Genomic DNA, 13,097 nt, shown 5'->3' with positions numbered 1-13,097 from the left:
AAAAGTTAGCGATGAATTTACGCAGTTTGCCTCAGAGATCGGTCATGTTTTTGAGCTGCCTATTTCGTTTTTACTATATTGTTTTCACATTTTCGTATATGAATGCAGGGTTTTATTTAACCTGACTTTTTTTTAAACACTTTTTATAAAAAAACCCTAGCAATTAAGTGGTTAACGTAAAAGATACAGAATAACCCTTCTGAGAGAAAATTGAGATTTTGTCACCAGGTTCAATGCTCACATAACAATCAAATTACATCTTCAGGGATGGCGGTCTATCCGGCTCTGGAGATCCGGCGGCAGCCGCATCGTCGCAAGTCTCCGAGCTGCACAACGCTCACATTAACAAGGAGTTTGTCTGCTCACAAAACCTTCACGTAGCGGGCAAGCATGGGGTGCATCACATCAAAGATTACGTCAAACTTTTACAGAAACAATAATAATAAAACATTATTATTCATTTTTTTAATGAGCAGGCAGCATTCTGCTGGTGCACGCGAATCTGATTCGACAATAAGTTTAAACAGTAATTGAGTTGTTTTAAATTTAAATAAGTGATCTATTTATTTTATTTACGCTTGTGTACTAAAAAGGGAGCAGAAAATAGTAAATATTATCTAATTTACTTAGCGCCGTTTTGGTGAGAAATCACCTCATGGTTTTATGCATACATTGTCGTAAAGTTTATATAATATTATTATGTTCTACATTGTTAGTACATATCAAGTGATTGGCACAGGAAAACATTAATATTAAAAATTCGATTAAATTGTGTTAAGTTTATAAAAACATTTTATTTCTGGTTACATAAATAATAATAAATAAGTGATGGTTTCATATATTTTTATTTTCATGCTAATGGTATTTGAACAAATAAATTGACGGTCCCGAAGAACAATGTTGGATGTGCAAGTTTATAGTTTGCAATCGAGCAAATTTGTAGTCAGAGCTGTTTAAAGTTTAGTTTCTGTATTTTTACCGTTTTCGATCATATATTTCTCGAATTAAATAAATTCTAATAGGGATTAACGCAAGATATAGAACAACACTATATTTCTTAATCTCAAAACAGTAAAAATTCCATAAACAAAACTTTAAACAGCTTTATTGCAAAACTGCACACTTACATATCCGACATTGTTCTTCGGGACCGTCGAAATAAACAAAAATATTTTATCTGCACGACATTTTCGCCAAAGTTTGTACATCGTTTATGCATTCCATTCTGTTACTTTCACGTTTCATTTATAAGTTTTAACCAATATAGTGTTGGATTGGAAGTAACGGGAGTATATATCAGAAATGTTAAACATGGTTTTTTTCTATTTTGGTCCAAATTTTCTGTAAGCTATTTAACCGTTTGAGTGCCAAAAAAATTCATACAGTTGCTTGTAAAATGCCACCAAAAAAACATTATTTTTTATGAAACTATATATTTTTTTAAAACCCCATAAATTCTTTGAATTTTCAAGGATTTCAATGATTTTTTCGGTGTTTTATTAAAGAATATTGGTTTAGAATCACGCGGAGGAGGATCCCGAAGTCCAGGCGTTTCGAAAAAATGAGAATTTTACGTACAGACGTACGCGCAAATCAGAACACGACTGACGCAATCGACGGAAATCGACGATCGGCAATCTTCGCTAAAACACGAATCGACGAAAATCGACGATTGGCACCCAAACGGTTAAAACACCACAAAAATATACAATATAATCTATTTAAGACACCACAAAAATATACAATGTAAGCTATTTAAGACACCACAAAAATATACAATGTAAGCTATTTAAGACACTACAAAAATATACAATGTAATCTATTTAAGACACCACAAAATTAAATCCCGCTTTTTTTAATTGAATTAGAGGTGGGAAATGGTAAATGGTAAAAACACACTACCATTTGATCTAAATAATTAATTAAAAATAATTCAGGTCCGACAGTTGTCTGACAAAATATATACCTCTCCAATATTCTATAATACATAACTATGTAAAAATCAATCAATATCGTGGGACATGAAAACGCAATGTACAAACTTTGACAAAATTCTCATACATGTTAAATTGATCAAAAGTAAAATGAATTCTATTTTCTATTATTATTACAACAATAAGAACCTGCATGCAATTGTTTTAATCAGAGAAGCCTATTTATGTTTTTTATGTTATTCATATTAAAGATACTGTTCTTATATTTTATAATGATCAATAGTTTATATTATTACAAATCCTTGTTTTTCTTTTGCCTCTTCAAATTTTTCAAATTGAGTTTTTTTTCCTGAAACAAAATAAATTAAACGATCATCTTCCAAATGGATCAGTGGACAAATGCATCAGGTTCTCACCCAGGCATTGCAGATTCAATCCCCTTTTCAAGTTGCTTCCGACAAGCAACTTTTCCCACTTTGATGTGGGAGGAATTATTGTATAAAGCTATTGTCATGTCATTGGTAATCTGGATATATATTTGTCTCTTAAAAAACGTATCCTAATAATATCCAAAAGTATTCCAACCTCGTTATATTTGGTATCGTTGAAATCGGCCAGTATTGTCAAGACGGGTCTCCCGTGTGCACATTGGAATGGTACCCTACATTTTGCCAGGCATTTTATCATTTGTTCACATTGCTGTTTCGTCAACTCCATTCCAAATTTAATGGCTCCATGACATGCCTGTAATCATAATATTGCAATCACCAGTTTAAATATTTAATGGCTTGAAGTGTTGAAACAGTTTTACCAGTATTTCTGTGTTCATGTGAAACCATTGATTTTGTCAAAAGTTATGTATATTTGGGTGTTACTATTGACTGCTACATGAAATGGGATGTACACATTGCTAATGTTTGTAAACGTCTACGAGCTATTGTGGGTAGGATTTATAAAATAAAATATTTCGTGCCTATAAGTACTTTAAAGTTAATCTACTTATCTCTGGCTGAATCCACTATACGTTATGGAATTACTTCTTGGGGACATTCTTGTAAAACTAATATAAGCTATATACAAACATTACAAAACTCCATTATAAAATTGTTAATCCATAAATATGCCACAATCAACACAGAAGTAACATTAAATTAATATACAAGTCTCTGAATATTTTACCTGTCAGAGGATTATTGTTTTATAATAAGTCTACATTTTTTTTTTTTTTTTTTACAGTATTACCGCACAAGAGTCCCAACTGCTCCCGTCTGGAGCCAGTGAGACTATGGCATCCCCAATTGGGGTATGTTGTGAGGCTGAGGGTATTGGGGAGGGGAGGGAGATGGGGAAGAGGAAGGTGGGGAAGTACCTGGCTATTCAGATCTGGTCACCAAACACGGCTAAAGCCATTTCAAGCAACGTTTCAATTCTGAATGGTGGTCTTACACCAGGGCGATACTGAGAGTATCTTCCACTCTGGAACGTGCCCCAAATATACTATATATTATTTTAAATTAATTAATTGTGAAATAACACAAATTAATCAAATAAAATTTATTTGCGCACGCCGGGTTCGAACCCGCGACCGTCGGATCTGTAGTCAAAAGCGTATACCACTAGACCACGCCGGCCGTCAATGTTATATTGTCTGATTCATTGTGTAGGGAAAGAGTTTGCCATAAACATAACACAAGATTCACTCAAAATGAAGGACTGGTAGTTCCAAAATGTACTAATAAATATGGTGAACACATAGCACTCTTTTTAGGGTGAATTGCCTAATACAAAAAAAAAAAAATATGGTGAAAGAACTTTAAACTATATAGTACCCAAAATTTTTAACCTATTACCAATGACAATTAAAAATAATAACATGTTTACTGCTAATGTTAAATATAATCTAAGGAAATGGTTATTGGATAATAATGATCTATACTGATGCCCCTGAAATGGAATTCATATTCTTAGAAAATGGAAAAACAATTATTTTGTAATACCTGACTACCTACCTCTATTTATGAAACTATTGATGTACTTGTTGATAGTACTAATTTGTTCATACATTTATTTTTACTTGCTTATTATATAAGGCTTTTATGCTGCTATTTAAACTTTTCTGCAATGTAACCAATTTATGTTATTATATACCGTTCAAATTGTATCTTATGAGTGTATAAATGTTGTCTCTATGTCCCTGCTGACAAACTACATAAGTACTTTAGCGGGTTTAAATGTGAATAAATAAAAAAATAAAACAGAAGACCTCGCGTCCAAAAAGGTATCGTTCTTATTTTCTCTTAATAATCCAAACCGAAAATTCCTCTCAAATCATTAGTAGGTTTAAAAAAAATTATGTGAAACCGGACAAGAATCCCCGACTGCTACTAACCGTCTGGAGCCAGTGAGGCTATGGCATCCCCAATTGGGTCATGTTGTGAGGCTGAAGGTAGTGGGGAGGGGAAGGAGATGGGAAAGATGAAGGTTGGGAAGTACCTGGCTATTCAGATCTGGTCACCAAATTTCAAGCAATGTTTCAATTCTGAATGGTGGTCTTATACCAGGGCGATATTAGAGTATCTTCCACTCTGTAATTAAATACCTATCTATTTAATTATAAACCATATATTTACGTAACTTTTTTAAAATTTCAAATAAGGCATTATACAATTTGTCCAAGGAAATGTCACTATCTCAATGACAATTCTTTTTCAAACTTTCTTCAGGCAAGCTCATTCAAAGTCAACCACCTATTCAAAGTAAGGCTTGCTTGATTAATAAATTGAATGCAGCAGATTTTCGGAAACCGGAAACGGAACGTATAAACAAATTTGCAGACATGAAATGCCGAACGGTCGAGTTAAAAGAGAACTTCGCTGCCCGCAGTCAATTATGTAAGTGTATTGAATTTTTATTGAAATTTTCTTTTATGACATAGAATAACACTTTGGAACATGCTGTACGAAGCAATGCATCTGTGCGAGTACTATTTTTGCATTAAGTATGTTGGTAGTATACATTTTCTTACTTTAGAACTAATTACTTTCATCATGGCCGCAGGAATGCTGCTGGTGTTTCTCCTCGTTGCCTTGAATACATCCATCTCTTCGGCTATCAGCTGGTCTACAAGTTGCAGTAGACTGTCATCCTAAAACAGTTTGAGAATCTTTCATAACAGTTCTTCAAAATAACAATAGATACCTATATATAAAGAAAAGTGTATGTGGTTTGTTTGTCATACAAATCTGCAGCTTTATTCCAATATTGATGAAATTTCGAACACTTGACCTCCAAAACAAGAAGCAAGGCACTGTATACATGAGTTTTCGAAATACTACCCCCATCTCCTTAAAAAATAATTTTGATACTTTTTGATGAAATTTTGCACACTTGACAGTAATATGACGTAAGAGGAAAATTTCTGTCCACATCTGATTTTGATAAACTCTGCGTAATCAATGTATTTATGCTTATGAATGCGTATACCAAACTAACCTCATTCAACTCTTTGTATTGGAAACACAAAGGAATCGACGTGACTTCAATTTTACTTTCGTCCATTTTACTTTTTTGAAATGTTAGCCCTAAGTTCTCAAAGCTTTCCTTGTAACTCAGCAAGGTGACAATATCGTATTGTTGTAAATCTAAAATTAGTGGTATCCTGATCGATACAGATTTCCATTTGTTTCCTTCCTGGAATTCTAAAATCACAAATAATTAGTGAATTAGCATTTTTTTACTGTTCAACAAGGACTAAATAAAATGCCTTTTTCTCTTATTTTGTAATAATTTATATTTTAAAGCTTCATAGCACATAATGGAAATCGCATTGCTAGCTAAAAAATAATTGTATTTACAAGGCGGGTTGTTTCAGAAAATTTTCAAAGTTAAAACTGAAGTTCTAAGAAAGTTCTGTTATTATTTCACAGTAGGTCCTTAGATAATAACAGAACTTCAATTTTAACTTAAATTTGATCAATTGTCAAAATTCTGTGAAACAAATCGTCCTTAGACCTAGACAGAAAAAGGTGTGAAAATTTAATTGTATCACACAGATTTTTTTTTGCTGATTTTATCGGTAACAAATTTTTAATTGTTAAGCATTTTTGATTTTGTGACTGATTATTGAACTGATTAGGTACCATTTAGAAGATATTCCAGCCTTATTCTCTCATGAACAGCGTGTTGGTCAAATAAAGTGAGAAATTTACACTTTCCCTTTGTATCTTGTACAATTGTTGCTATAAATTTCTTATCCACTTGATTGATTACCTGTAAACAATTGAAAAAATATTGACTTTTCATTATTATCAATTCATCGCCTCCCCTCTTGCTGGACTCCTATCTCCCTTCAGTTTCTTATACCTTAAGAGCCCCGGAGACGATCAATATCAAATGTCAATTTACGTTCGTAAATTATTGCTAAATATTGTCAGTAAATTATTGCTAATTGATTGTTTACAGAGTCAATTGAAGCGATTGGCGTTTTCGACTTCCCATTAAAGGGAGAGTGATATGTTTTTTGATTTGAGTGCGTAGACAAGCATCATTAATTTGTTTGACCACACAGGCAAGTGTCATAGTGAAATGATCGATTCGACGTGCGATCGACAATTGTTCGGATCAATCGAGCCCTTCCGAACTCAATTTCATCGTAGATCAAATTTGACTTATATGACAATTGTCTAGAGTTATCGATTGTCCAAATTATCACTGTATTCGTACAATTAACATACTGTTTCCGCAGATGTCCACAAAGTAACTGGTGCTAAATTATTGATGGACCGACTGAAGTTCCGTCAATCGCACTTCAATAAACATTCATCGTCGGGACCCTTAACTGCTACGTTTATTTCAACATCATCCAGTCACCAGTTTAGGCCTCCCAACACTCTTTCGTGCCGCAGGTTTATTGAAGAGAAGTCTCTTTTATGTTCGGCTATCGTCCATCCTTACTTCATCTATTGCTCAGCTGAGCTGTCCCAGTTATGTACCTTGTCATGAAGGTTCTCTAAACAATTAATGGTATTGCTCAAGGATTGTAAATAATATAATGTTAAGATAAATAAATACCTTCACTGAATTCAGAAGCGACTTATCAAAAACCAGCGGATTAAGTTTGCAGTAATTCTTAATATTCATTAGTTTTTGGTATCCAGGATCTCTTCCGATTTCCAAAGCATCCCTGTTCTTCCTAAGTTCAGTTGCAAAGTCATCATACAAGGCCTGGGAAATGTACAAACTGTGTAATGTTCATACAAAAAATTATGTATACAAATAATACTCTAAACCAGACTAAAATTATGAATTAAAGCTTCGCCTAATAGCTGAAAGCAGATGCTTCTGTACGTGCAAGAGACCACTGGGATCGAAATACTGAAAAAAAGAAGCAAACTACTCATAAATACAAAATAAATTACGGTGGCAAGCAAACGCTGCAACATGCTCACGACACTACTGACGGCACATTCACCAATAGCTGTCAAAAGCCTTGTACCTTCAGCACCGCGACGGGTAAGCCAGCTGAAATCAATTTATCCGATCCAGATTGTCATTGATTCAACAGCTCGCATTGGGCTAACGTGTTCACTACTACGTTCCATCTACGTTCTCGTAAAATATCAAATTTAAATATATGTGTTAATGCTAACTGTAGACGAACTTGTAAGTACTCAACAGGGTTCTTATTTGGTTTAGAAACAACCTACTTATTACCGGAGACGTGTTGCCTGACAATTTTTTGACTTATGATAGAAAATCGATCATACAGAAGTAAAATTAATAATAAAAATACAAATTAACAATGAATTGAGTATGAAACTGGCATAAGGTTCTGAAATATTACGATGGACTGGTTGTGAGAATAAAATGCCAAATGATGAGACGCTGAAAAGCATGGCAGTGTGGATGATCCATTGGAAGTAACGCGGAGGAAAACTTAGGAAGAGATGGACTACTGCGTGAACAGAACAGGAAGGCATGAGGACAAGAAAATAGAATGGCTAGGATCGGAAGCTGGCGCATTATAATGTGAAGTTTTTTTTTGCATTACTGAAATCCCCGCATCTGAACAGGGTACCTACCTCATTGTAATACAGATCACCCCATTTCACTATAGACAGAGGGTCAGATGTTGCGTTGACTTTTGTATTTATGGAGTTGGCAGGCTTTTCCAATGAGGTCTTTTCGAGCTTCAGTATTGGTGACATTCCTGTATCAAAAATAATAAACATTGATTCTTAGTACATTATTATCATAACATTATTTATGATAATGTATTTGGTTGATTCAAATATGTAGCATCAATGAGAGATGAAATAGGTAAACAATAGCCAGATTTTTAATTTATTTGATAGGTTACCTTTTGGTAAAAATCCTGGTCTTTTGCTAATTGTATATGAACAAGGAGTATTTTCATCAATATTAGGCTTTTCATAAACTGTCATCCCGGTTCTGTTATTTATATAAAAAATCTTTCCAAAAGAATCTGTATTCATATTCCATTCATTATTCTTTTTCACAACTGGCGTCGTACAACTTATTCCAGCTTCAATTTGATCAGCCAATTTATTACGAGACAAAATAATTGGACTTTCGTCTTCGTCTGATATTTTCATAAAGTCATCTTTTATTAATTTCAAAGATTCTAAATAATTATCGTCATCATTATTAGAAATATGCCTATTGCTTACATTTTCTACATAATAAGAATTTGGTGTTTTTAGAATTGACATGCTTTTTGTTGTGCAAATTAATTCTTGATTTTCTTCAGACTTGAACTCTTTATCAAGACAATTTTGAAAACTGGCACTGATAACACTAAAATTTTCATGAGATTTTTCTACAATTTTTTCATTTGCTTCCATGTTTGACGTTTGAGTATTTTCCATGGGTTTTATTTCGTTTTGGGTAAATTCATTCATACTCTCATTATGTTTGCATATTTCTTTAAACGGTGAAAAATTATTTCTTATTTGGTGAGTTGATTCATTGACACAATTATTATTTTGATTTTCTAAATTTAAATTTTTTTGTAAAATTTCAAATTCTTTAACCACATCCATTGTACAATTTTGTTTTCCATTCGCTTTCAAATTTTCTAAATCCATTGAAAAATTGCACATATTCTCTGAAATGGATGTAACATTTTTCTCTATGTCCGATGTGCAAATAATGCTTTGTGTTTGTTTAATAATTATTTGATTAACACATAAATCCTCACATATGCGTTTTTTTAAACGATTGCTGTAAGAATCAATATCAATCGACAGACTTTTATCCAACTCGGAAATATTAAATGTGACTGAAGCCGTATCAAAAATTTGAGGTTTTTCCAAATTCTGTACACGATTTATCTTGTCATTCATGATATAGGTTTCATTGAATTCTTTAATACGTGATAATGAACAATAATTGTCCTTTTTTTTGCAATTCTTTTGGTCTAATGAAGAATCGTTTATTTCACTTATTGGGGAAATATAATTGTTGAAGATAATGTTTGACAAACTCCTCGGATCAATTTCTTGGTTTTCTTTCCGAGTTTCTTGACCACAATCTTGTTTGCAACTCTGCTTTTCATTGCAAGTAAAATCTTGTGTGGAATTTGGAATTTCTTTTGGAGTATAGTCATGTCTGGAATCATGAACTTCATTTAGATAACAATCTGTGAAATTTTGAATTTCATTCCTTGTACAATCTTGTTTGGAGTTTTGAATTTCTTTTCGATCTCGTTCGTAATTTTCAATTTCTTGATACTTTTTTTGTAAATTTTGCATTAAAATTTCTAAATCCTTAAAACACAAGTCTGTTTGCACTCCAAAGTTTTTCAAAGAATATGGCTTCATCGAAAACATATTATCGTTAACTTTTGACTTATTTTTACACTTAAATTCATTCCAATCAATTGAAGGAACTTCAAGCGAAATTATTTCTTTAACATGGTTTTCAGTATAAGGTTTTATTATAGTTTTAATCATGTCATGTGTAGTTTTAAATGTACGTTTAGGCAAAGTAACATGCTTTTTGTTAGTGTAATTATAATTTGATTTCGATAACAGTTTCCTCGGTATTTTGATTGTATACTCTTTCAGATTTTTGCAATGTGTAACATTGTAAGTTTTTGATGAATTCAATTTATTATCTGCTTCATCTAAAACATTCTTTAAAGTGTAGTTATGTTTTGTTGTTTTAATTGTGCGTTTGATTCCAATTCGAGGTTTATTGATATATTTATTTTTTAACCAATGTTTGATTTCCTGGATGGTTTTATTACATCTTGATTGGTCTTTTACAATATGAGTATTAATGTTATGGTTATATTTCATATGAACTATGCTTGATTGTGTACTGCTAGTATGTGACTCAGTAATCATTTTGTTATTGTCTATGAGTCCACTTACTTTTACATTGTGGCTTGATTTTTTGATTGCTTTCAATAATAGTGTCGAATTAACGCCAAAGTCATTCAAGAAAGTTTTAGCTGTGTCACGTTTATTTAAATTTTGTTTAACCATCGGCTTTTTGAAACCAGCTGAGAGTTGCGACAAAACCAGCGGAGTTTCACGCATATTATTTTGTATATCTTTTGCATTGCTTAAGATTAAACATGAGTTTTTATTACATTTCTTAAATTTTTTTGTCTTTTTAATCTTTTTACTAACAAAACTAACGTTTTGTTTTGGTGTGAAAAACTCTGATACCGGGTCACATTTTTTTTCAATATAATCTTTTGGTTTCTTAATTTTCCTGTTTCTTTCAGTACGCTTACTCTTGCGTTTAGCTGGTATACCTACAACGAAAAATAACATTTTAAGTGATTCAATAGCGGAAGTTACTGTTTGTATCGCCCTGGTTAAATTAGAAAGAGCTTAAGCTATTTTAGTCACCAGATGCAAACAGTTAGGTTCTCTTTATTATAAATTAAGATAGAATAATAACTCAATAAATAATTCTTAAAATATTTGAAAGTAGGTTTTGATGTGAAACATCTTTTGGTGCGCCTAGGGGGGTAAAACCGACTCTTGCGTAGCAAGTCGGGACGACGCTCTTGCATGGAGCCTCGTGATTCGTCGGCTCTTTACGCCCGGTCGCCAAAACTCTGTGCGGTACATTTGCTTCTATTCTCACTAAAATTGTCAATGGATTTATCCTAAATAGACGAACTTTTAATATGTAATTCTTTGTGTATATTTTAATAATAATAAAATAATTATTTATAATGACTTGTTTACTTTAATTTTCAGTTCCTTCAATAATAATCAATTACGATGTTTTACACCTGCCAGGCGTTCGGTAATGGCTATTATTTTTTTTCACCTACCTTTTATCGCATTTTGCAACTGCGATGCACCAAAATCAGCAGCACTTTTCCACAAAACAGTCTTCAACAAATCACCTTCCTTTTTTTCTACAGTTATTTTTCCTATCTCATTTGATTCGCTAACTTCTTCATTTTCTTCTACCATTTCTCCAATTACTGTATTTGCAAATTCTTTCTTCACAAATTCTCCGACAAATGCGCGAATCAACTCTTGAACATTTATCCAATTTTTAAATTGTACCAATGATTTGTCTGGTAGAAATGTTGTATCGTACAATGTGTAAGGACAAGAGATGTTTATTACAAACACAGGAAACTTTTTCCCACTGTTTGATTTAAAATCAGGCCACTGATCATTCTGAAACCATAATGACTAAATATAATATTACAATATCGAGCTGTAAATTATTTAAAGTAAAGTTTTATTGTAAAGTTGTGACCTCGAAAACTACATACATGAAATTCAAACGAAAATTTATCCTGAAAGTATTTTTTTCTACTGCAAAGATTTTGTATACTTTACTATTTATTCATATATTTTTTTAAAATTTATTAACTTTCTGAAGTCCCCAGCGTTGCCCGGGTTTTACAGAGTCTTTTAATATCAGATAGTAATCATTTTCCTCTTATTTTGAATGTCAAGTATTCAAAATTTCATCAAGAATATAACAATCCCGCTTTGAGGTGGGATAAAGGGGTGGGGGTGACTTTTAGAATTCTCATGTAGACATTTACCTTCTTCCTGTTTTGAAGGTCAAGTGTGCAAAATATCACCAATCTCGGAATAAAACTAATTATGTTTATGTAGATTTAGATTACATAGATAAAAAAAAACAAACCCATACAGCCTGCCACCACAGACAAGCTTCTTTATGTATTTATTATTATATGATTATTGTACACAGTGTCTTCCTTGAGAGTCTCAACGCTCTGTTTTTAGTTACCGCGGCAGTGTATTCCATTACGTATACGGAGTTCAACAAATTTAACACACATAAAAACACTAAATTAAAAATTGTATATTGTTTGCGCTTTGTTCCAAAGCGAAAAAGATTTCCAGGTTCGCCCTGTTGGCGACAACATTCTCCCATTAGGAGTGACATAGTCCCACTGTGTCCGGGAAGTAGTCACATTATTTAATATCTTACCAAAATAAAATTTCGTTCTTTTTTTGTACTTACGGGAAAATTGGATTTAGTATGCATTTTATCAAATCTTGTTTTATGTTCCCTGAACAAAAAGCTCTGTTTCTGTAAATGATAATTTACACACTTCTGTATTTCTGAATGTTTAATCGGCCTCTTGTTTACATAGACATACTGCAACATTGTATTGTTGTGTGTTCCTTTGGCAATGTATCCATCCATCTTGTAGCTATCCATCTTGATCTCAATGGGCTGTAATGTGTCACCGACTCTTTCATCCATCAAGAAGAAGAATGCCTCTCGAATAGTTTTACTTTTATGGGTTTTGAGGACGAGTCTACCATCACTGTCGTCTCTGATACTGAACGATATGTGGAAGTTGATCAGCGCGATAGTCTCAACTGACACTCTGATTTCTTCCATATCCATAATGGGATCCACTCGCTTTTGTCTTACGCCCAAATTGTACATGAAATTGGTTATTGTAATCTGAAAATGAAAAATAGTTTTGTTTCCATTTTTTATTTTGTTTTTAAAGAATTCACAAACAATACAAATATTCTCTGGTTACGAATAACCTGACAATATTTGAAAAACTCCTACTACAATTATTGAAAGCGGCAAATGAAAGGTAACGGTGAATGACTTAGATAACAGAGGAATTTAATACATCCTGAGTATTGGCGGCTCATGACTTTTGAT

The 13,097-nt window shown here is 32.8% G+C and overlaps 2 protein-coding genes across 4 annotated transcripts in view; one reads left to right on the top strand and one right to left on the bottom strand.

Moving 5' to 3' along the window:
- The window catches only part of LOC149412096 (ADP-ribosylarginine hydrolase CG2909-like), a 63,822-nt gene extending 61,670 nt beyond the window's left edge, over positions 1 to 2,152 (top strand). For all 3 annotated transcript variants that reach the window (XM_089646412.1, XM_089646411.1, XM_089646413.1), the window contains one exon: positions 266 to 2,152. In XM_089646412.1, coding sequence (XP_089502538.1) covers positions 266 to 440 — 175 coding nt within the window. In that variant the 3' untranslated portion in view covers positions 441 to 2,152. The remainder of the gene's footprint in view (positions 1 to 265) is intronic.
- A 114-nt stretch (positions 2,153 to 2,266) lies between these two features.
- LOC149412095 (DNA mismatch repair protein Mlh3-like) lies at positions 2,267 to 12,824 on the bottom strand. The gene is made up of 8 exons (XM_089646298.1): positions 12,571 to 12,824; positions 9,439 to 9,563; positions 8,015 to 8,142; positions 7,005 to 7,157; positions 6,074 to 6,203; positions 5,427 to 5,632; positions 4,960 to 5,079; positions 2,267 to 2,678 (listed from the first exon to the last, which is right to left on the bottom strand). The coding sequence occupies exons 1-8, from the start codon at positions 12,822 to 12,824 to the stop codon at positions 2,445 to 2,447; spliced, it is 1,350 nt and encodes a 449-aa protein (XP_089502424.1). The 3' UTR covers positions 2,267 to 2,444.
- Between the last annotated feature and the right edge of the window lie 273 nt (positions 12,825 to 13,097).

Source organism: Hesperophylax consimilis, chromosome 24, assembly GCF_061612785.1.
Source record: "Hesperophylax consimilis isolate HC1 chromosome 24, BYU_Hcon_1.0, whole genome shotgun sequence".
NCBI lineage: Eukaryota > Metazoa > Arthropoda > Insecta > Trichoptera > Limnephilidae > Hesperophylax > Hesperophylax consimilis.
This window is presented reverse-complemented; position numbering and strand designations above follow the sequence as displayed.

Bases quoted from the DNA above. Each gene is read 5' to 3' on its own strand.
- LOC149412095 (XM_089646298.1), bottom strand. From the start codon at position 12,824: ATGGATATGGAAGAAATCAGAGTGTCAGTTGAGACTATCGCGCTGATC. The intron at 8,143-9,438 runs GTTTGTCAAACA...TTTTTGATACAG, and splicing joins CCAAGAAATTGATCCGAGGA to GAATGTCACCAATACTGAAG. The intron at 5,080-5,426 runs GTTAGTTTGGTA...AAACTGTTTTAG, and splicing joins AATACAAAGAGTTGAATGAG to GATGACAGTCTACTGCAACT.